A 22,654-nucleotide genomic window follows, 5' to 3' on the forward strand; every position below is an offset into this window, starting at 1 on the left:
GATCGCCATTTTCGTCATAACTCTTCACTAATATATTGCTTAGTCATGAGTAGTTCCCTCAGAAATCTTTAAAATTCTTCATTTTCATGAATGTTAACTTACATAACCCTTTGAGGATCATAAGCTTTACGGTAGAATTCGGAATAAGCTTTGCAGTAGCGTACAGAAATTTGCGATGTTTTCACGAAGAGCAGTATACTTTTTTAACATTTGTGTCTTTTTTCTAAATTTAAGATTCTGATGTTTCACTAATATTTGAAACATAATTTATTTGTATTTAATGAAAGATAAACTTTGAATTTAGGGGTAACATATGTCACATGGTCCTTATAAAGAAAACGTATGTTTTCCATAGTGCAAAGTTATGTAGAAATGGGAAACTTTCCTATACTACAAGAACAGGCAATCGAAAACTGAAATCTTTGAACTTTCATCCCCCGGAAGATATATTAACCTACCCAGTTACGAGTTCATCACTTTGACTGCAACAATTTGATTGGCAAAGGGTTTTGATGGTACGTATTACGGTTTTCGTTTTTGGATGATAGCATTTTGATGAATGGATGCTGATAAATTTGTTTTGTCAAATACCTTTTTCAGTTTTTACAGTTGAAAATATAATATAAATAATTTCACACTGATGTATCTTTTCCTTTTTTAGAATGGCTGAGAAGTTTGCATTAACAATACCACTACAGAATTGGCCACAATAGAGATTCATCGTAATTACTGAATAAAAATAAAATAGAGAATATCATAGTTGAATTTAAATGGTTGAATTATTATAATGACATTCTTTAATTACGGTTCTGAAGTACATTCACACCTAAATAGGTTATTAATTAGAAATGTTCGTGAAACTTTTAATGATTTTTTTAGCAAATTAAAATAGGTCAATTATGAAAAACTATTTATATTATCCCGAAAGATATCCCTACATAGTATTCTCAATAATACACGAAGTTTTGAATTTTTTTAACTGTCAACTGACACATGCAGAAATACAACAAGATATTTATTTACATCAAAATGTTTATCTTATATTCTTGCGTATTTCTAGCTAGCTCACCACGTAAAATACAGTATAATACAAACAATAAAAAGTAAATTAGTAAAAAGTTGGAAACTCATACTTCAAAATTCTTACACATAATATTTGACTGTCTTTTTCGCATTAACATAAAGTAATATGAAATAATGTTAACCAATATAGCTTAAATTAAGATTTAAATGGAAAAAAAGAGGTGTGCTTGAAAATTCAACGGAACTAATAACTTCCATTCGCATGAGAAAAGATTAGTTTTGGAATTTATTTCGTCAATGTTTCGCAGAAAGAGAAGATTGCTTTTGAAGCTGATAGTTGCCATTTGTTGTGCTGTCTTTTGCATTGGCTTGATGCTCAAAGCTACCATCACATCTTTAGAATTGCAAAGGTTTATACGAACATCTGATGGAGCTGAGAAAGGGGATGCGCTGTCTGTGTTTTCAGAAATGGAGAAAACTCGACATTCAACAGTAAGTGTGAACTGATTTGTGTTATTTATCCCATCTTTTTTACATTTTGTAAAATTAGTGTTTATTACATTGCGTAAAAAAATTCCGAAACGTGACAGATTATTTTCGTAGAACGTTTCGTGATTTCACAGGTTTCACTAATTTCCTGTGAAAATTTAGTAATCTTTGTCAAAAATGCTGCTGAAGTACTAAGAGGTATACGAATGCAGACTTCTCACGGTTGTGAAAATATTTTTTGCAGTCGGAACATTATTATTAAGTGACTCCAGCTCAATTACGGCCCGTACAGAGTGACTAAGCTCTCAATCAGAGCAAATAAGTCTCTGGACTCTGCAGTTTTGCAAGAATTGCTGGCAAGAAAGAAGCTTGGTACTTACTTGCAATTCTGCTTTAGCTTTGACCACGGTTGCAATGATGCTTTGGAAGCTTTTTTGGTAATTCAAGAAAGCGCCAATATGTTACTTAATACCTCCTTAAGTTTTCTCTGAACGTTCCAGAAACATGACTGGCTTTAACCGGGGAAATTTCTGTAGAAAGATTCAAGGATAATTTCAGGAAGGTTACTGACGTGTAGCGGAAAATGTTCCTGTGTTTCACAAGCTACGTTACTGGCAGAAATCGGGCACATTAGCTACACACCATTTTTCAGGAATATTTCAGAATTGTTCTTACAGTGTGAGATACGAAGTAAGTTAAAATGTGAAAGTGAGAGTTATGTTATTATTTAACCTTTTGCGCGACCAATTTAGTTTATACAGAGATAACTTGAGGCCAAAAACGGAGAAAGTTTTCTGTAATGGTAGTTTTTAAAATTTGCTTTTGAAACAAAAATGAGACAGCAAGCGAATATCATTAATTGAAGCACATGAAGGTACAACATATATGCTATTTATGCAATGCGGAATAATCCCATGAGTCTCACCGATTATTCATTTAAAAAAAAAATCCCGATTATCGGTCGTGGTTAATGAGTGTACAGTATTTCAAAACGTATGGTACGAAATTACTGTCACACTCAAAATGTACATTTTACTGAAAATGTCATGAGTTAAATCTAATTTGTATTTATTTTAAAGATAGCATTCTTCAGAAACCAAACTGTAAGAACACACTAAACAAGAATAATTGAGGAGGCATTACAAACATATCTTCATTTTCTCAAAGTACTGTATTCCTTAATATTAAAGAAGTACTGAATGCAATACCAAACTTAAATATTAAAAATCATAATTTTCTCAAACTATTTGTACAAATATAGATTCAGCATTTATGGTAAATGCACCAGTAGTGGCCACTGCTTCAGTAGTGACCACTTTAAGGTTTATATTTTAAAAATAAGGATTCTAGGGGTCCCAGTGGATTCAAACTTGCAGGAGGTAGACCTCAGGCTATAGTGTAGTGGGCAGTTTAAGGAGGAGTAGGTAGAGCATCATGGAAAATTGTTATCAACTGTTTAATACGGTCGCCTGGATTGTCGATGTTTTTTCAGCTGTCTTCTAACGCTTCTCCGTAACGAGGTATATAAACATTGTGTCGTATTATGAATAGAACAATGCTCAAAAATAATATTTTTAGAGATGTAACCATGTTATGAAATGTGAAAGATCATGTTTGGAGCGTTTTCAACTTGAAATAGTTGCTTTTTTGGCTGACAGTTTATCTGGCCACTACTGGTACCAAAAAAGTTGGGAAATTCAAAAGTGGCCACCGAGTGGCCACTACTGAATCAGGAAGGTTTTTCATAAATCAACTCAATTTTCCTTTTAATATGTTGTAATCTCTTTACATAAAAACCTGCTTCATTTCTGACATAATATTATTGTGTGATCTAGTAGTGGCCACCAGGTGGCCCCTTCTATACAGCAATATGGCCACTACTGATTCATATACATTATATAATGGCTACTGATGGATCAAATTTGAGGTTTGAAAAAAATTGAACAAATGGACATTCTGGTATTTTCAAAAAATGGCACGATTAAGGAAGAGAAGGGCTATAATATGCTCATTGAGTTTCAAACATGGTAATTGATAGTGTAGGCCCACAGTTTAAAAAAGTCACAAAAATATGCTTCACTGTGGCGCCTACTAGTGCGTTTACCTGTTCTATGGACAGGCCCGGATTACTCAACAGGCCATCCCCTAGGCCCATACGCCCTGGCCTAGGGGCGCATATCACGGGGAGGGGGGAATTATTAAATAGCTTGTTGTAAAAAAAAATGGAATTTGACGCGCAGTACAAAAAGAGGAGAAACATTCTACTAGAACCGAGAGAGAGATTGCAACCTGCTTGCTGAGCAGGCAAAAAAAATGAAGGGGGAAGTACATAATGCTTAATCGAAGTTATCCCTTTTCTGAGCAAAGCAGATAATTTTTAATTTCTTAGATTTAAGCAATTATTTCTTGAAAATACAGATTTTTTTAAAGGTGTTAATCACTTATTAGAAGTAAGTCACACACAGTAAAATTAGAAAAAGCCATGATATATAAAATTTCCAGTTATAACACTTGTTTATTGTCCAATTTTTATCTTTGTTAGTCTAAATCATGTCAGTAAGTATGTGGTTTACAATTTATAATCTATTGATTCATATTTATTTATCACTGCTAATAGTCAGGGACGCCCGAAATTCAAATTTTTGGGAAGGGGGAAATTATTAGCTTACCGGATAAAAATTCAAAGCTTCCCGAATAAAAAATAGGAGCATGGTACTACTAGCAGTTTTCTAAATTATCTGTGACTAGCAATAATTTAATAGCTACTAAAATTATGTTTACAATAAATAGCATAAATAATCAGAAAAAAATAAAATATTAAAGTACTTAAAAAATAATTTACCAGACAATACCAGATATTTACCGCTTTAAGTTTTATGATAGGTTACAAATGTTGTAAAATTTTCGAAGTTGTGAAATATGTAACATTTACGGACTTTTTAAACTTTTACCTTCGAAAATTCCCTGATTTCTATATTTTATCGATGTACAAAACGTTAATTCTTAATTAATTCTTCAGCCCAAATTTATTTTCTAAAATCTTCATTAACTTAAGTCATAGCTGAGAATTAATGATAATTTTTATGAGTCTCTTGAATCAACACGGATGATTTAAAATTTTTGCATTGAATGCGATCGGCAAAATTAGAAGTCTAAAAGTCCTCAACTACACAATAAGACATATAAGGAGGGTTAAAAATAATTCTAAATACATAATTATAAATGTCCAAAAGGTAAAATCACAAGGAAAAGAAAAATGAGCGAGTATTAAAGAAGCGGATGCAATCGGATTTAGAAATGTGTGAAAAATTGGGATTAACCCGGGAGAACTCGCGGTACTTTTTGTCACACGAAAGCTCGCGGGGGGCTCCGTAGGCCCGGAGTGGTTATTTCAGTAAAATGAGTTTGCAAAATAGAAAAAAAATGTGTTTTCAACACTGAATTATAAATAGATAAACAGCAGCTAAAATATGTTTTAAAAAGTAAGGTTTAAGAAAGTTTTATGATACATGAATCTAAATCTTCTTCTAAGCATGACTGATGATCGCTATACTGTGTTCTGTGTCAACTTCTTCTTCATCATCTTCATTAAGGGAGTTCTCATCAGTTGAAACTTCAACTAACAAGGTCTGCAACCGCTTCATTTCATCTTTGTAGCTTAAATAGCGGTGCATTTCACAACCTCTTCCTTTACATTCACAATCTGAAATGAAAAGCGTGAGCGCTCGCTCCGGGCCTCTGAGGCCCGAACCGGAATTTTCTGGGGAAAAGGGGGAATGTACATTCCCAAAAAACATGTGGTAAGTATTTAGGTCACTTTGAACGCAGCTACTGTGGACCTCATTAATTTCCGTTGAAGGGGTGATTTTTGGCAGTGTAGTTTTGTAATGACCGGGCCTGAGAGGCCCGATGCGAGTTCTCCCGGGTTAACACGTAATAGCGTAAAAAATGGCCAAGGTGCGCAAGTTTAAGTTAATGTGCAGAATTCGATAAATATGCATGTTCTTGAACTCAAAATTCATGACCAATTGTCAATTTCCATGCCTTTTGAGCACTTTTTGCCGAAAATCATGACTTTCCATCACCATTTTTGATCATAGCCGAAATCCATGACTTTCTAGGTGCATGGACACCCTGCCTTTAATAGTATTGAAAACTTATGCTAACAATTTCCTATATCCATTGATATACCTTGATAAGTTGTAGGAAACAAATTGTCCTAGAATTACATTGAATTGTGTACTTACTATTTTCTTATGAACTAGTGGTACCCGCACGGCTTTGCCCATAGTAGAAAAATTAAGAGGTCTTTTGATTCGCCTATGTATTTACAAATAATGTATGGTGACTTTCTCGCCAATTGGCTTGCCCATGTTACGGCTCCACGTTATGATAACTTGATAATTTACTCGTCCATCTTATAATTTTGCTCGGGAAAATGTCCTTAAAATTGAAATAGAAAACGAACAAAATCGAATTTTCGAAAAATCGCTTCGAGGTGCACACCCCCATGCTACAAACTAACTTTGTGCCAAATTTCATGCAAATCGGCCGAACGGTCTAGGCGCTATGTGCGTCAAAGACATCCAGACAGACAGAGATCCAGATATACAGACAGACTTTTAGCTTTTTTATTAGTAAAGATTTCGTAGTGATATTAATTATTCAGTTCATACTTACCAAAGTTCATACGTAGAATACTTATATAAGTACATTCATTTTCTTTTACTTTACTTTTTACATTAGCGTACAAAAAATACAAATACAAATTTTCTACTAAAAACTTTTTTATTTTATCCTAAGTACTTATGTACTTTGAAGAAAGAAATGTACAATAAAAATGTGATTAATATATTGGTACTTAATGTAACTATCATGATGAATCAATTTTATCCATCAGTTATTTGAATTTAAAGTGAGTTTTGTGAATTCTAAGGAAAGGATGTCTGCTGGCCACTGCTGACTCATGCATGTGGCCACTACTGAAAATATCAGATTTCGGAGTGGCCACTATTGGATCAAATTTGAAGTTTGGAAAAAATAGATAAAAATTGAAAAAATTTAAATTCTGGCATTTTTAGAAAATGGGACGATTTAGGAATAGTTGGGCTATAATACGTTCATTGAGCTAAAAAATTGGAATTAATATTGTAGACCCACAGTTTAAAAAAGACATAAAATGTGCTTAACTGTGGCCACTACTAGTGCATTACCTTAATCGAGTTCAAACATAATTAATACATGTGATTAAGAATTGAAATCAGGTTAGAAAGATGCTCAATAGTAGGGTTCAATTTCGGCAAAATGCGCAATAAGGGGGGGAAGCAAATTTCTTTTTTTTTTTCAGTAAAAGAAGAATAAATAAGCGAAATGGAAAATGAAAATGTACTGTGAGATTGTCCTGAGTCATTTTCAAATGATCGGGGGGAATGGGAATGGACTCCGAGTCAAAAGTGCCTTAAATAGGCTCATATAGATTGCGCTGGTAATCGAAAAAAGAATATCATTTATTTGAAGCGCAGGAAATTGATTTATGAAATGCAAAAACAGTTGTTTTCTAGTATTAATTTTGCAGTATCCTCATAATAGGAGGCATTTCGTGTAAACAACCTTTTCTCAATTTTTGGAAAAATTGCAGTTGATGACTAAAACTTTTGGTTTAAGCTTGTTCTCTCTAGATGATCCTAAGCCCAGAATCCTGAATTTCATTATTATTGTTTTAGTTTTTTGTTTGATAATCACGTTAGTTGTAGATGGCATAACAAAAGTTACACCATATTCGATGCTTTTACCCTATTTGTCTTGAATGAAACGCAGAACGCAGGTCATGAAACCCCATGTGATGAAAGAGACAAAACAAAACGGATACATTAAATTAATACTGCTGTTGATGCGATTAACCGTTTAATGATTGGTATAGTTTCAAATATTAGAGATACCTTTCAATAGTATGCGAATCAAGGTTGCATGGCTTTTTTTTTCTTACATTTTATAACTTAACATATTTTCTGGCCACTGCACGGGTGTCCAAATGAAAATTTTTACTTCAGCCAAAATAATCACATATTTTCCTCGTCATAAAATGCTGTTAAATCTCATGACAAATCTTGTCATTATTTCGAATATTAAAACACTTTATGAGAGAATTATTTATTTTTAAATCACACGGCACTTGGAGAAACATCCTTTTTTTTTTTCCTTTAAACTCAGGAATGCTTATAAACCATTATCTTTATGTTTCATCTTTAAAATGCTTATTGAAGTTTTTTTAGGGTACATTTATTTTTAAATTTTAACATATTTTCGAGATATCCTTGAAAATCAGTGCTTTATTCATTTTTTCAAATTTAAAATATTTTTTGGGTGAAACTATTGAAATGCTTTTGTCCATCAATGTGCTGAATTGGAAAATGATTTCTCTTCTCAGAGCATGATGAAATTTTACTCCATTATCTACTTAAGTGCATGAAAATAACATAATAAGGAAATGCAAACTTTTAAAGGAGGCATTTTAATTTTATTGAATTAGCTGTCTTAGGAAAGATCCTTCGTGTGTGTGTGTGTATGTGTGTGATCGTGAATTTGAAAAAAAAACTCTTTTGCTATCATCACTTTTGTAAAGCGTACAATTTTCAAACATGGATCTTCGGAAGAATTTGTGTTGAAAACGAAGCAGGTTTCCTAAAAGTATCCCTTGCAGGGCTGTCTGTTTTCTCGGAACACGTTTTTTTAATTCTTCTCATATTTCGTTTTCAAATAAATTTAATAAAATTAAAGGATTCAACATTTTTCTCCCTAAAACTTATTTAGAAGAAATGTGAAATAACTGCCACATTTTTACAAATAGGAACGCTGCTTGATTCAATAAATAATAATTCTGAAAACACAACCAACGCCCAAAGCTTGTTTTCTCGTGACAAGATTTTCGCATCTCTTGACAGCATTTCTCATTGCTAGAGCAGATGTCCCACACTGTTTGGCAATTCGTATTTAATTCATGAACACATATTAATAAATTTTCTAAAATGAAGTGCGTACCGCTATCGGACATAAGTTTGAATTCTGAACATGTGCCTAAGACTCACGCAATAAGAATTTGGTGATGGAAAACTGCTTTGATGCTGGACGATTAATACGGTAACGCCCAAAAAGTGTGCTTCAGAAAACGTGAACCGAATCCTATAAGGAAGTGAACAAATGTATTTCTAGAGATAGAAGTAGCATAAATTAATTGTTATATACTATATATTTTTTCACCTTTTTTGGATCTGCCAAATTTGCAACAGAATATATAGAAACAACCATTACTTTCAATTCTATAAAGATTATGCCTACCAATATTTGAAAAACTTAAATTACTTCAATCACACGTTATTTTCTTAACTGTAACAATAAATCTGAAACTCTTATCTATAAACTTATAATTTTTCCTAAGCATTTACGCTACACATCATATAACTTTAAATAATTAAATTATTTTTTTGGTTTTGAACTAGAGTGGTTTTTCGATGTAATCTTACAAAACACATGATACACAGCAGTTGTTAATTTAACTGTAAAGATATTAAATCTTTATTAGTTCTATAGCATTTGAAATAATGTTCTCTTTACTTTCAAAGCAAAACTCTTTTATTTGTATGTAATGGGGATTTTTTTTTTTTAAATCTTAGCCACCGCAATTTAAGAAAAGATGAAAGTATATTGAAAATAAAATAAAGTCACTACAGAGAGAAAAATGTTTTCAATTATTTACGAATAAAATGAGGCAGACAGTTGACACTAAATAGGTTTTTTTTTCCACCCCAACCTATAATGCGTTTTTTATTTAAATTTCTTTGAAATTATCATTAATCTTCTTAGACAAACAATTCTACACTTTCTTTAAAATTGCATTTTCGCTGTTTTGCTAACAATTTTCTTTAATTATTGAGTAAACTTTTCTTAAACTCTATCTTAAAGAAGTTTAGAAAGTGTTTTTGCCGAAGCCTTATTGATTTTGAATTAGTCAACTGAATTGGTGAATGCATACACACCCTCGCTTGAGCTGGACGTTAAAAGTAGTGTTTAAGTTTTTATCTGCCTTTCTGAACCCCGAATTTAAAGGGGAAAAAATATGCCAATATTTATTGCTAAAACTTGTCTTTTCAGGGAAGTCATTTGTCTTCATAAGTACTGAAAGAAATCCTTAACTTTTTTCGTTCAGTTTAGCTGTAGCACAATGCAAAAGATGTATAGATTTAAAAAACATCTCTGAAACCAATGATTTCAAAATCTTCCTTGGAAATTAGAAAGATAGAATGCTTATTTTGAGCTAAAAAAGTTGAAGAAATCGTTAAAAGATAATTACTTCAGATACATGCGTCTATGCAGCCATGTGGACGAATTAGGGTTCACTTATTACAGATTTATGTTCTTTAAGTAGCAATTATTGATTAATTATCAAATCAATTTTCCATGCTAGGCAACTTTCTGTCCTTTATCTTATTGCAGTGTTGATATTTTATCAAACAGCTAATTCAATTTCTTTTGAAATTAGATGGTTTATTAAAGTGTAGTGCCATAAGCTACAAAGCTAAGCTATATATTTTTTCTTTCATCAGTCCGTGTAACAATTCGACAAGTGAAAAATAAAAAAATATACAATGGTAGTCAAAATTATAAAGACAAAAGAAAAATCCCCAGATCTGGGCTGCATTTGGTCAGAAAGTAATGCAAATTTTATGACTAGAAACTAATGGTACAACAATTTTTTTAGTACTTTTATTGGAAATGCGTAGAAGTTTCGTATTCATACAATGAAGTTTGAATTTATACATCCTTGTTATTTGGACAAAATTATGAGAATTAGATTTGTGTGTTCTAAAAAGCAAAATTTGCTTTTTTTTTTTTTTATTCTGCACACTGCACTACATAAAAATATAAATGCTAAGTAAACGATTGCGGCCGTCACATTCTATTTTTATAGTCATGCCGTTAGGTACTAAACTTAAAGAATTTGAGAAAACGAACGTGGTTGCTTGAAAAACTTCACTATTTACTACGTCAAATAGCAACAAATCTGAATAGATAAAGATCGATCATTTAGAGCTTTCTCAAAAAGCCCGGCAAATAAGGACCACAAAAACGAACAGATAGGAAATCTTCTGTTTCTGTACGTGTGAAACACACGATAATGAGACGAGCTTGCTCCAAAAAACAAACATCAAGACATATTAGATGGGAATTCAAGCTACAATGCAGTTCTAGAACTGTTCAGCATGATAAAAAAAAAATTCATCACGTGAAACTAATGTCACCACCAACTCTAAAAATATTTGTAAAAGATCACGGGTTGAGCGTTGCCAAAAATGCGTTGTTATGGTTAAAAAGTGGGACACTGTCATCTTTTCTGGTGTGAAAAAGTTTAATTATGATGGACTAGATGGTTTTTTTCTACTTCTGGTACGCGATCTCTGTGAAGGAAAAAAAAATCTCAACGCGTACACTTGGAGGCGGCTCAGTAATGGTGTGTGGAAGTTTCGCTACGGAAGGAAACAGTACCAATGTTTTTTGTGCATGGCAGAATGAATTCTGAGAGTGATATTGATGTACATAGCAGTATTTGTTTGAAACAAAAACACCGTTAATCACTATTTTAAACAATTTGTTCCAGCAGGATAACGACTAATTGCATGTTTCTTAAATCTCAAATTCATTGTTTAATGCTTATTCCGTGAAATTACTGTACCGGCTCGACAAAAAGCTCGATCTAAGTTTAATGGCAACTTTGAGTCATTCTGGCACCCGAAGTATGAAAAATTGACATTCAATGTCGAAACAAGCAAGAACTTATTTTCTCCATCGAAAAAGCTAGGATAAAATTTTTCAAGAACATTTTTCAACTTCCATGGCATCAAGACTGATGAAAGTGATTAAAAAAGGTTTCAGGTTTTGTTGTGTCAAAACCTGAACCTATCTAATTGGTTCATTTCCATGACCGTATATTTTATCCACTTCCATTCACTGTACCTTGCATCATCCTTTTCTTTTCTTGTTGAACTACTGTTCTTCTACTATCGTATGACACATAAGGGACAGTCCACAAATGATGTCATTCTTTGAGGGGGAAGTTCATGAAATTGTGAGAGCTCGTGAGAAGAGGACGGAAAGAGTAATGAGAAGTGTGGCATCACACATTTTTTTAAAAATACGCTAATGAAAAACAGAGTGAATATGTGACAAGAGGCAGGTGAAGTGTGACACTTTCTGACACAGGGGGAAGAGGTCAAATTTGCTGAAAAAATTGTGACATTAATTATAGTCAGCCCCAAATGAAATATTAGATTTTGACTATATTATAACATGCATGAAATATTATTTAAGAGCTAAATCATATGTCTTCGTCTAGACACCACTGAAAAAATCCTGGTTCATCCCAAAGAATGAGTCAATTCCTCATGGACCTGGAGAGAAAGGAGAACCATTTTATCTACCACCAGGCCTAGAACTTGCTAAAGACCTTTACAAGACTAATGGTTATAACGCTCTTGTAAGCGATTTTATAGCATTGAATCGATCTCTCCCTGATATTAGACATCCAAGGTAAGCGACTTAGAAAGCTAGTGCAGTTAAACGATACTTGAGATATCTCATAACCTATGGTTATTTCTAAATATATTGAACACTAAATGAAAAGAAAAATCAGGAACTGCCAACCATGTTTCTAAAACAAGATAGTTTCTTAGACGCAAAATTATCATAAATTCCTCCCAAAATAAATCCCTTCAAAGAATGTATACATCCCATACATTTATAAGCGAGACTGCCATTTAAAAAAAAAATCTGTTTTTCTGCAGAACAGAAAGGTAAAAAAAAAATACTTTAGTGTTTTGAAACTGCTTGTTTTAAGTAGATATACAAGCATTTATAAAATATAAAAATAACAATTTTGACTCCTTTCAATAGACATGAATGTTTTAAATTTTTGAATTTTTCCATGTCGTTCAACAATAAAATACTATTGAAGAATATATTGAGAAGCAACTGCGGCTTTTACGTTATTGCATTAAAATTTGTTATCGTGAAGTATGGAAACTATTAAAATGGTTAACTCAAATATTTAAAATATGATCTATCGTCAGCATTAATGAAAGAGATATTGTCTTTCTTTTGCATCAGTAACGCTTTATATTTAGACTTTTAACATTTTATCCTTTTAGCGTTATGCTCTTCATCTTGTCTGTGGTCAGCGGAAATACACTACAGAAAAACCAAAGTAACTTTTTCAATATTCTATCAAAATTCATGAGGTCAGATGTACAGGGTTCTAGCGTTCGAAGGTTAACCTTTTGCCAATTAATACAACTCAAGTACATGTTTATCCCTTTATTTATTGATAATAGTAATAAAACATACGGGCTGCATTTTTATTGATGCACAGATTAATCACCTGATATACCACTTTTCATTCATTTCAGTTCTATTTTTAAATTAAGTCATAAAACTTTACGTTTGTGCAGACTGCAAGTATAGCTTTGCAATTCAATGACATTGCCTTTAAAAACCACTAAATTTATTACGTCGGATGTGTTATTATTTGACAGAGGAATGCAGCACATGAATATTGTAGTATTAGTAATTATAATAGTATATAGTAGTTATGGATACATAACAAAAAATGCCTTTCATATCCAACAAGATAGTTTTTTTTATTATTATTATTATTTATAATTTAGAAATAAAATACCTACTGCTTTGTTTCGTGTTCATTTTAATGCTTTAAGAGCACAGGTAATACCCTGTTATTAAGATTCCTTGACCAACTTTATTCCATTCAGTTTAAATCAATACGTCATTTTAAAAAAAATCGTAGAAAAATTAAAATTCTGCACTGTAGGGAGTTTAAAAGAATTAATTATTGCTGAATTTTAAGACATTCCATTACAAACAGCCAACATTGACATTACACTCAATACAGGAATATATGTTTCTTTAGCTTATATTAATAACTTTATACAGTTAGGAAAAAAGATAGCACACCATATAACAGAGTCGGAAACGACGCACAGAGCTCCAGCAAGAACATTTAAAAAAAAAAAAAAAAATCACACTTTTTACCTAGGAAAAGTTCTGTTCCAACTTCAGCAGTCTTCGCATCAAGTTTTTCTTCGTACTCTTATTATTCCAGGTATTGATGCTGTTCATTCGTTCATTTATTCTACTTGTATACAGTTACTGGTAGAGATTTGTACTCTTTAAGAAAATATGAATTATATAACAGTAGAACTGTTATACGTGCATTATGCTGTTAATGGGATGGGGGGGGGGGAGATTTATTGTAAAGTAAAATCGCATCAAAAACAACCCTGTTGTAAAAATTTCCCTACCAAGAAAACCTTTAACTTTTCCGCACAAAAAATCACACATTGTTTATCTTGTTTGGCGGGAAGCTTTTTGCTCACCAAGCAACCACTTCACTTTGAAAAGCTTCCCGCCAAACAAGATAAACAATTTAAAAGATCTATACATATTTCTGAGGAGTTGAAGGTGGGAGGAGGTTCTAATGGAAGTAGCTGTGATGAAAAAGGAGAAGAGGGAGGATGATAGTTAGGCAGATACTTGGCGGGCAAACTAGATATCATAACTTTTTATGGCTGAGTGTTTTTGGGTTTAGGATGCAGTTTTTTTTTTTTTTTTTTTTTTTTTTTTTTTTTTTTTTTTTTTGCGGAAAAGTTAAAGGTTTTCTTGGCGGGGAAATTTTTACAACAGGGTTGTTTTTGATGAGATATCACATCTTTTTGCATTGATATTATTATTTTGTCTGTATTTTTAGAATTGAGAACTTCAAGTCAGAAAATTTTCAATTGAAACAACGCTGTTTTGGGTTTTTAAGGAACAATAATGGCTAGCCTAATTTTACGTCAAGTTATTTTCTGACTATTAAGATTCTATGTTCATTTTGCGAGAATTGGGCGGTTTAAATTTTATTGCAATCCTTGTATCCTCTTTGTTGCAAAGAAAACTTCTTGGATAATAAAATACTATATTTTAAATTATATTGTTTTCGAGTATTTTACAACTTCGCAATAAATTCTATTACAGTTTCTTTATTTGACAGATTATTCAACATTTTCATGAAGGTTTCTTTAAATGTTTTACAGCTTGAGGGTTATTTTAATCTTGCTTTTCACTTTTTGTTTAATTACATTTTTTCTTAAATCGTGGATTATTTTACGTTTTATGGGATAATTTTAATTGTTTGGTGATTTATCTTTTTCTTGATAGAAGTCTTTGTCTTGTTTAATACCTAGTTTTGTTTAAAAGTTCATTTAAAAAACGAAATAACGCATGTTATCACCAAGCAAAAAAGAAAAAAAAACTAAGCCATTTAATATTTTAAATTTGAATGTGTCAGAAGTTCTATACAACTTTACTCGATGTCAAATCGCGGATATCCCAAATTTGCCATAGCGAATGGGCATGTTGCGCGCGGACTAAGCTCATTAAAAGTCTTGCTTAAATTAATTGCAAAAAATTTTTCAGCTAACAAATTACTGCAAAGCACGGATATCCACACACGTATTTCATATATTTTCAATTCATTATGTGTTGTTTGTGAAAAATCCATTAATTTAGAAAATAAGCAAACCAATAAAAAAGTTATTTTTCGCTTTCAATTAAAAAGTTATATGTGTCGTATTCATATGCGTACAGTTTCATATAATTTGTCACGCAAAATATTGTAATGGTTTAATCCCAGTTTCGCGCCGACATTTAAAATTTCCTCCCTCCATAAATGTATCAACACTGAAAAACAGAGGTAAGGAAATTTCGTATCGGCAAAACTTTGGGGGGGGGGGGGGGGGGGGAGGCAACATTCTAATATCATTCATTAATTTGTTTCTCTGCTTACGTGTAAACAAACAACATAGAATCTGAAAACAGAAAGCCCAATAAGCTAAGTCTGCGCGCATGCGCAGTCGCTGTGGCAAATTTGTGATATCCGCGATTTAACGTCTAGTTGCAACTAACTGTTGGATATGTTTTAGTCTTGATTGAATTTCATTTCCTATGACAACTTCGGAATAACTGTTAGATCTGTTCTAACCTTGCAATTGCAGTCCGAGATAAACAAACCCTATGAGCTGAGAGTAAGTACATTAGAATTTAGGGAAAATTATTGATTTTCAAACTTCAATTACTCCGGCCCATGATGTCCCTGGGGGTTGAATTTTTGTATAAGTACTCAATGGCCCCCCAAGAATATGTATACAAAAAATCATTACCGTAGCCCCCCGGGGGGCTGTGATAGAACCCCGGAAAGGTACAATTTGGGGGGTAAAAACGAGGGGGGAAGGGGAGGGGGTCAAATGGCACAAAAGACACATCAGTAGGGCACAAGGAATGTGTGTGCGAAATTTGAGCTTGATTACGTTTTTCGTCTGGACTGTAGCCCTGTCAAAGAAAGCGAAAACTTTTTTGAACAGCGATTTTATAACTTTAATACCTCCTCCCCTGATGGTCCAGGGGATTGTATTTTGGTTTACGGCGTCAGGGGCCACTAGAGATTGAGTGTGCCAAAAATCAACTCCGGGGGTCTTCATGGGGCTGAGATATAGAGGGGTGAAAAACCCAAAAAACCCCAACTTGTTCTGTCGTGTAATCTTGTTCTTGGTCGTTTTTATTTTCTTTCGTCTTTGGCGGTGGATTTGCTTCTGTTGGCTGCTGACGTTTGGTTTCTTGGCGGGACGGGACGCTTCCGCGTCCCATGATCTTTGATTGAAACGTGTTTTTTTTATCTAAACCAATTGTATTTTTTCTAACCTATTAAATGCCATTTAAAATGATTATACAATCTATCCACACTGATTGTACTAAAAATAAAACTCATTATTTACTTTTTCCTAGTTGTAGGTCAAAGAAATATTTATCTCACTTACCAAAAGTTAGCATAGTAATTCCATTTTACAATGAGCATTGGAGCACACTCTTGAGGACTGTTACCAGCATCATAAATAGATCACCGCAACAGTTGATTGAAGAAATCATTTTGGTTGATGACTTTAGCACAAAAGGCAAGTTGAAAGAAGTAACTTAATTTTCCTATTTCTCAGCGTGAAACAAATTATTTACGCCATTACCATTATAGGCCTTAATGTATGAGTAAAAATAATAGATGACAACCAATTTAAAGGGCTTGATTTGGATATTAAAAAAAATCGTTTTAAATGCCATTGGGAAGAACATTCGTTATGAGGAGAAAAGAAATAAGGAAAACGTGCCAAATAAGGTTCATGGCCAAATGCCTCGTTCATTTATGATTGAATTGGGTTCAACTTTTCCAGATTCATAAAACGAAGCGTAAAAAGTTTTAAAATATACATTTACAATTGAAAATTTAAGTTCCAACTATATTTGTTTGCAGTTTTAACAAAAAAAATTTAGGCTCATTAGAAACATGGACCCCAGTAAGGTCAATCTGGGCAAGGAATAACTCTCGTGGGACAAAAGACAAAATAAAAAGTACCATCAAACTCAAAAAAAGGGGGGGGGGAGAAAAAATCTTTCTCAACGTAAACACATATTAAACCTCATTTGATATACTCAAAAACACTATCGATCCAAAATTTCATGTTTACTTCAACAGAAAATAGAAAGATCAATCGTCCCATTCGAGGCACTGATAATTCGTTATTTTCTGTTTTTATGGTCACTCCTGCGCATAGTTGAGGTACATACGTGCAGCTTATGCAGCACAGGATCATATCCTCAACCGGATACTCGGGTGTCCTGATAAGGCGAATCATGTCCTTATTAGGCTAAAATCTTTTTTTCTAGGTTATCAAATCACAGAAGGAAAATGTTGGTTCACGACGACATTTTTCTTTTTGAATTCGTCAACTACATAAGTTAGGACTCAAAAACAATGGAAAACTTTTTATTAATAGTAAACTACGTTTAAACATGATGAAACAAAACTATAGGTCCAAAAATTTTCTGCGTAAGGACATCAGAGCAGGTAAGAAAAGTTCGCTATCATTTTAAACTGAATCACGCAGGCTTTGGCAGGAAACAGGTAGCAAAGATGCGTAAAATTACTGCAAAAACTAAACATCCTACATTCATTACATGTCACGTGACCATAATGGTCCCTATTCAACCATCTCTGATTTGGAGGACGTATTAGAAAGGGGCAGACATGCCTTTGAAGCTAACCTATGCAAATTTTCAGTTTCCAAGACATAAATCATAGATGATCTAGGATACCTCAGAAAGAAAAAGAAAGTGGCTCCAAAATGGCCTTCAATGGTGGAACCGCACTAAACATGACGATTCGTTTCACAAAGCTGATCCGCCATTTTGGAGCCCTTTTTTTTTTTATTGACTCGAGATCCTCAGCATTTGGATCTTGGAAGCTTAAAATTTTTATAGGTTAATTTCAAAGACATGTCTGAACCTCTATAAAATTTCGTTCAAATCGGAGATGGTTGGGTGAAGAAGATGAGGTCACTTGACACGGAATGACTCAGTTTTTGACGCAACTTTTTCTGTTTCCTGCCCAAAAATGTATAGTTTGTAAATATTATTAAGAGAAGAGTATGGGTACCCTATTTCTAATTTTACACTCCACAAATGAAACGTCGAGCGATAATCAGAATAGTGACGCATGGTACTAATTGGTTTACGCTTTAAACGAAAGAAGTGTACACTGTAAAAAAATTCCGAAACGTTACTGGGTATTTCCGTATCACGTTTCGGGATTTTAATGGTTTTTATCCACTTCCTGGAAAAATTAAGTTTTCTTGACAAAAAGTTTCCTGAACTGCTACAAGTCGCAAGAATGCAGACTTTTCACTGTTGTGAAAAATAATTTTAGCTCCCAGTTTAAAGATTAATTAAGCGTATTTATAAAGTGTATCGGCTTTACTTCAAGTACGACCCGTCCATGCTAATTAAACTCCCAAAGGGAGCGAAAAAGTGTGGACTGCATTGCTTTGCAAGATTTACAGGGCAAGTGAAATTCTCGGTACTTTCTTCCAATTCTGGCATAGCTTTGGCCATGTTTGCAATAATGCTCTTTTAACTTCCTTGATAAATCAGAATGATGTCAAGACATTATTTCCATAGACACGACTGGTTTAAACGGGAAGATTTCTGAATTTTTCAGGATAATATGAGGAAGGTTACTGAATTTTAGCGGAAAAACTTCCTGGAATTTGCAAGATATGTTACTGGCAGATATTGGGCACATCAGCTGCCCATTATTTTCCAGGAACGTTTCTGAATCGTTTTTACAGTGTATGAATTTAAAAAAAAGAAAGAAGGAAGTGTGATATTTCAATTTGAAATTTTGAGAGAAGCTTCCCTCGAGAAGAAGAATCGTCAATCCCTTCAGACGGAACTTTTTGGGGTGCTGCAGGAGTCTGTTTTGAGGATTATCTGGGCAAGTACTTGTCCCAGTAATAAAAATGACGTGTGTGGCACATAGCTTTTTTAATTTTATATTCATTAATATTCAAATTTATTAATTTCTTTATTCTAAGAAGAAATGGATGTAAATCACCTAACCCTTCGCAAAGAGAACAATCAACTGTTTGAATACGCGCATCTGAGATTTTCTAAGTGCACATTATTAATTATTAGGTAACTAGATGACTGCGTCTTACGTATAAATTAAAAGATTTTCTTTTCATTTTTTCAAAAACTGATTCATATTTCTTTCAGCTCAACTGAAAGAGCCTCTAAATCGTTATATGAGTGATCATCATACGAAAGTCAAAATCAAGAGGGCTACCAAAAGAGAAGGTTTGATAAGGGCTAGGTTACTAGGAGCCAAAGCTGCTACAGGAGAAGTTATACTCTTTCTCGATTCCCACACAGAAGCTAATGTAGATTGGTTACCCCCCTTGCTGGGTAAGTGAGTAAAATTTTCTGGTAATTTATGGAAGTTTTTTATCTTAATTTAATTTTGTCTACTGCAAAATAAACAAAATCACTTCGGTGGACGTCTTGGAAAAATACTGCAACCGTAATCGCTAAAACACGTGGGAATCAGAATCAGGTTTCTTCACTGAGCTGTTTCAAACAAAATAGTTCTGTTCCAATCGTATTGTTTCCTAAAATATTTCTAGGGAATGAACAATAGACACTAATCCCCCTACCTCCACAAAACCCTTCTTTCATTTTTTTAATATTTATTTATTACATTTATTCATTTATTTATCTTATTTAATTTAATTTCATTTATTTATTTTATTTATTCATTTATTGCATTTGTTTTCAGTCATACTTCTACAACACATAAAACTTTTCTTCACTTAATGGAAACTAGGCTGAAAACAGGTTGCATTTCATTGGAAAGGTATCTCAAAATACAAACACTAACGTCATAAACCATTAATTTATTGAAAAAAAAAAGTTTGAAACTGAACTAATTGCGCACCTTATATCTTAATGCAATATTTATTTCTTGAAACTGTTCAAGAATGTATCACGGTATAATATGAAAGTTAGGAGTAAAATAAGGGGTAGTCATTAATCTTACTAATGACTGACATTAGATGTTAGTTACGCAAGAATGCGAATGAGCATATTCTCCAAGAGCATGCAAATTAATCATTGAATGAAAGATAGATTTTTAAAGAATCTGCCTTGGTCTCATTGATTAATCTTTGATTACAAAGAAATTCGTATCGATGATTTTGTAATTAAGTTTGCTTCAAAATTCAAATTAGAAATATTTTAGTCTGAGTTAACCTAGACTTCCATAAAATGGGATAAGATCTCATTCTGAAATTGGATATCGATTACTGTGATTAATGATAGCTGTTTAACGGTGGAACTGATAAGGAATTAATTTTTCAAAAGTTTGATGAATAAAAGCGTTTGTATAAAAACTAGTTATTCTTCATAAATATGTTACAAAATTTCTAGCTTATCACCAGGATGTTGTTTGTACCTAAAAAAATGAGCAAAGAGTATAGTGAAAATAAAGAAATAAACAGTAATTAACCTCATTAGGTTCATATTGCACACACTCTTAGATACATTTATAAATAAGTTCACTAAAGAATTTTGAAAAATAAAACACGCACTACCTATTTAAAAGCAAGCCTATTATTAAAGTTGAATGAATACATTTGTGCTTGAAAAGTAAAAAAAAGAAATAACAACGTTTGATGGCACCAATTGCAGTTTAGCTTTTTCTTTTCTTTTGATCCACGGCAAGTGGAGATTTTCATATGGCCTATGAGAGCATCTCTTTACCATGATTAAGTTGCAGTAGAATAGGAGGGAAAAGGAATGGTAAATGAATGAGCCTCCAGGTATTTTGGATATCTAAGAAAACGAATTACAAGTTTCTTTTTTTTTTTCACCGACAAGTTGCAACTCCCTCCAAAATTCTCAAATTAAACAACGATTCACGGTTATTGAAGATGTCTTTTTTGTTTAAGCTTTGTGGGTCAATCTTCCTCCAATCGAATTCTTTCTTGCTCTTGTTATGTACCTGTGAGAAAGCTCTAGTTCATTGTTTGCATTCCAATTGGTTCTTTATCGGCTTATAATTTTCTCATTGGTGTTCGGTTAATCCGCTGTTTTTACTTCTGAAGCTGCTTGCTTATCTGCCTCATTGCTTTTGTCGGGTGTCTTTTCATTCATAACCTCATTTATTTTGCATTGAAAATGGGGTTCTTTGTAACCCAGAAACACATGTCTGCAGTAATCTACAGTTTTATGCAATTAAATGTTATTTCTTTTTCACTAAGCATATTATTGTTTACTTTAACGTACTAAAACTATCTAAAAAGTCCTACTGTATTTTATAAAATAGAATCAGTTTAATGATTCGAAAAAAATATTCAATTCCTTTACATTTATGAAGGAAATAAAGGTAATTAATATATTTAATAGCGTGTAGGACCCATTGCTCTTTATGAGCTCAAATATGCGATTTTAATAGTCCACCAAATTTAAAACTACATCATATGGAATAGCTTTTGTAAGTGTATTAAAAGTAAAGTAAATTAATATTTAAAGTTCGATCATTAAAGAAAAGTGCTTCCTTGTACAGAGCTATGGAGGAAATCTCAGAATGTAAATGTATATAATGTTCATAAACTTTTAAATATATTTTGGGTATTACTCCCAAAAAAGTGTCACCCGGCTGAAATATCCACCTTCTCTACCTAAATGATACTACTGGGTTTAATAGATTATACATAACATAAAATATTAAACCAAATTTTAAAAAGGAATTATATATATATATATGTGTGTGTGCTTCGTAAAGACATTTTAGGTGTCCTCCGTCGTAAATGTCCCCCCCCCCCCCCCCACCCTTGAAGTGATGCTATTGGGTTCGACAGACAACGCATAACTTAAAATTTTAGGTGACCTTTCAGAACGGAAATACGTATCTTTTTCATAAACTCCTAAATACATTTTGTGCGTCACCCCAGGAATGATGTCACACCCGGAGTGGATCCATCCCCCCCTCCCTCAGTGTCGAAGCTATACATACATACAAATTTGAGCAAATGATATAATAAACATTTTATCTCTCTCAGCTCTCAATAGAAACATACCCATGATTATAAAGTTCACTTCCTCCACAACTAATTTTTTAATGTAAAGCTATGAATCAATGTTTTCAAATATCTTGAGTAACACCATTGAAAAAACTTAAGAAGTATGATTGAGTCTCTAAAGTTTGAAAATCGTGAATTTGAACAACTACAGAATAGCCTCAGAAAAGAAGTTTTTTATATCCTCTTAAATGCTACAACGTGACAAATTTACAATTGTGAGGATGATAACGCAATTAATCAATTTTCTGATAATCCTTATTTTCAGAAAATAAACGATTAAAACAGTGAAATCTGGGAAAGCGTCATTAGCATAAATTAAGGATGGAACTGTCAATTAATCCCTACATCATGTGTAACGATTTTTTTTTAAGTGGAAAATTTCTGCAATTCGATATCTCGTCATTGGAGCAGATTTTAAGTTTCCATCAACGTAAGATAACGATATCAATTTAGCTATAATTTAGGTGAATGCGCATAAATCACTAAATTATAAATGTTTTGGAAGAGCAAGGCGACTTTGAAGGTTATTCTTCTGTAATGAAAATGCACAGAGTTTACAATTTTATCCTTTAACT

The 22,654-nt window shown here is 32.9% G+C and overlaps 1 protein-coding gene across 1 annotated transcript in view; it reads left to right on the forward strand.

Moving 5' to 3' along the window:
• Positions 1-1,396: 1,396 nt before the first annotated feature.
• Positions 1,397-22,654, forward strand: part of LOC129231573 (putative polypeptide N-acetylgalactosaminyltransferase 10) — a 51,157-nt gene continuing 29,899 nt past the window's right edge. Inside the window, exons 1-4 of the mRNA XM_054865930.1 lie at positions 1,397-1,515; positions 11,900-12,093; positions 16,399-16,579; positions 19,230-19,404. Of these exons, the coding sequence (XP_054721905.1) occupies positions 1,492-1,515; positions 11,900-12,093; positions 16,399-16,579; positions 19,230-19,404 (574 nt within the window). The 5' untranslated portion in view covers positions 1,397-1,491. The remainder of the gene's footprint in view (positions 1,516-11,899; positions 12,094-16,398; positions 16,580-19,229; positions 19,405-22,654) is intronic.

The sequence above is a fragment of the Uloborus diversus genome, chromosome 10 (genome assembly GCF_026930045.1).
Source record: "Uloborus diversus isolate 005 chromosome 10, Udiv.v.3.1, whole genome shotgun sequence".
NCBI lineage: Eukaryota > Metazoa > Arthropoda > Arachnida > Araneae > Uloboridae > Uloborus > Uloborus diversus.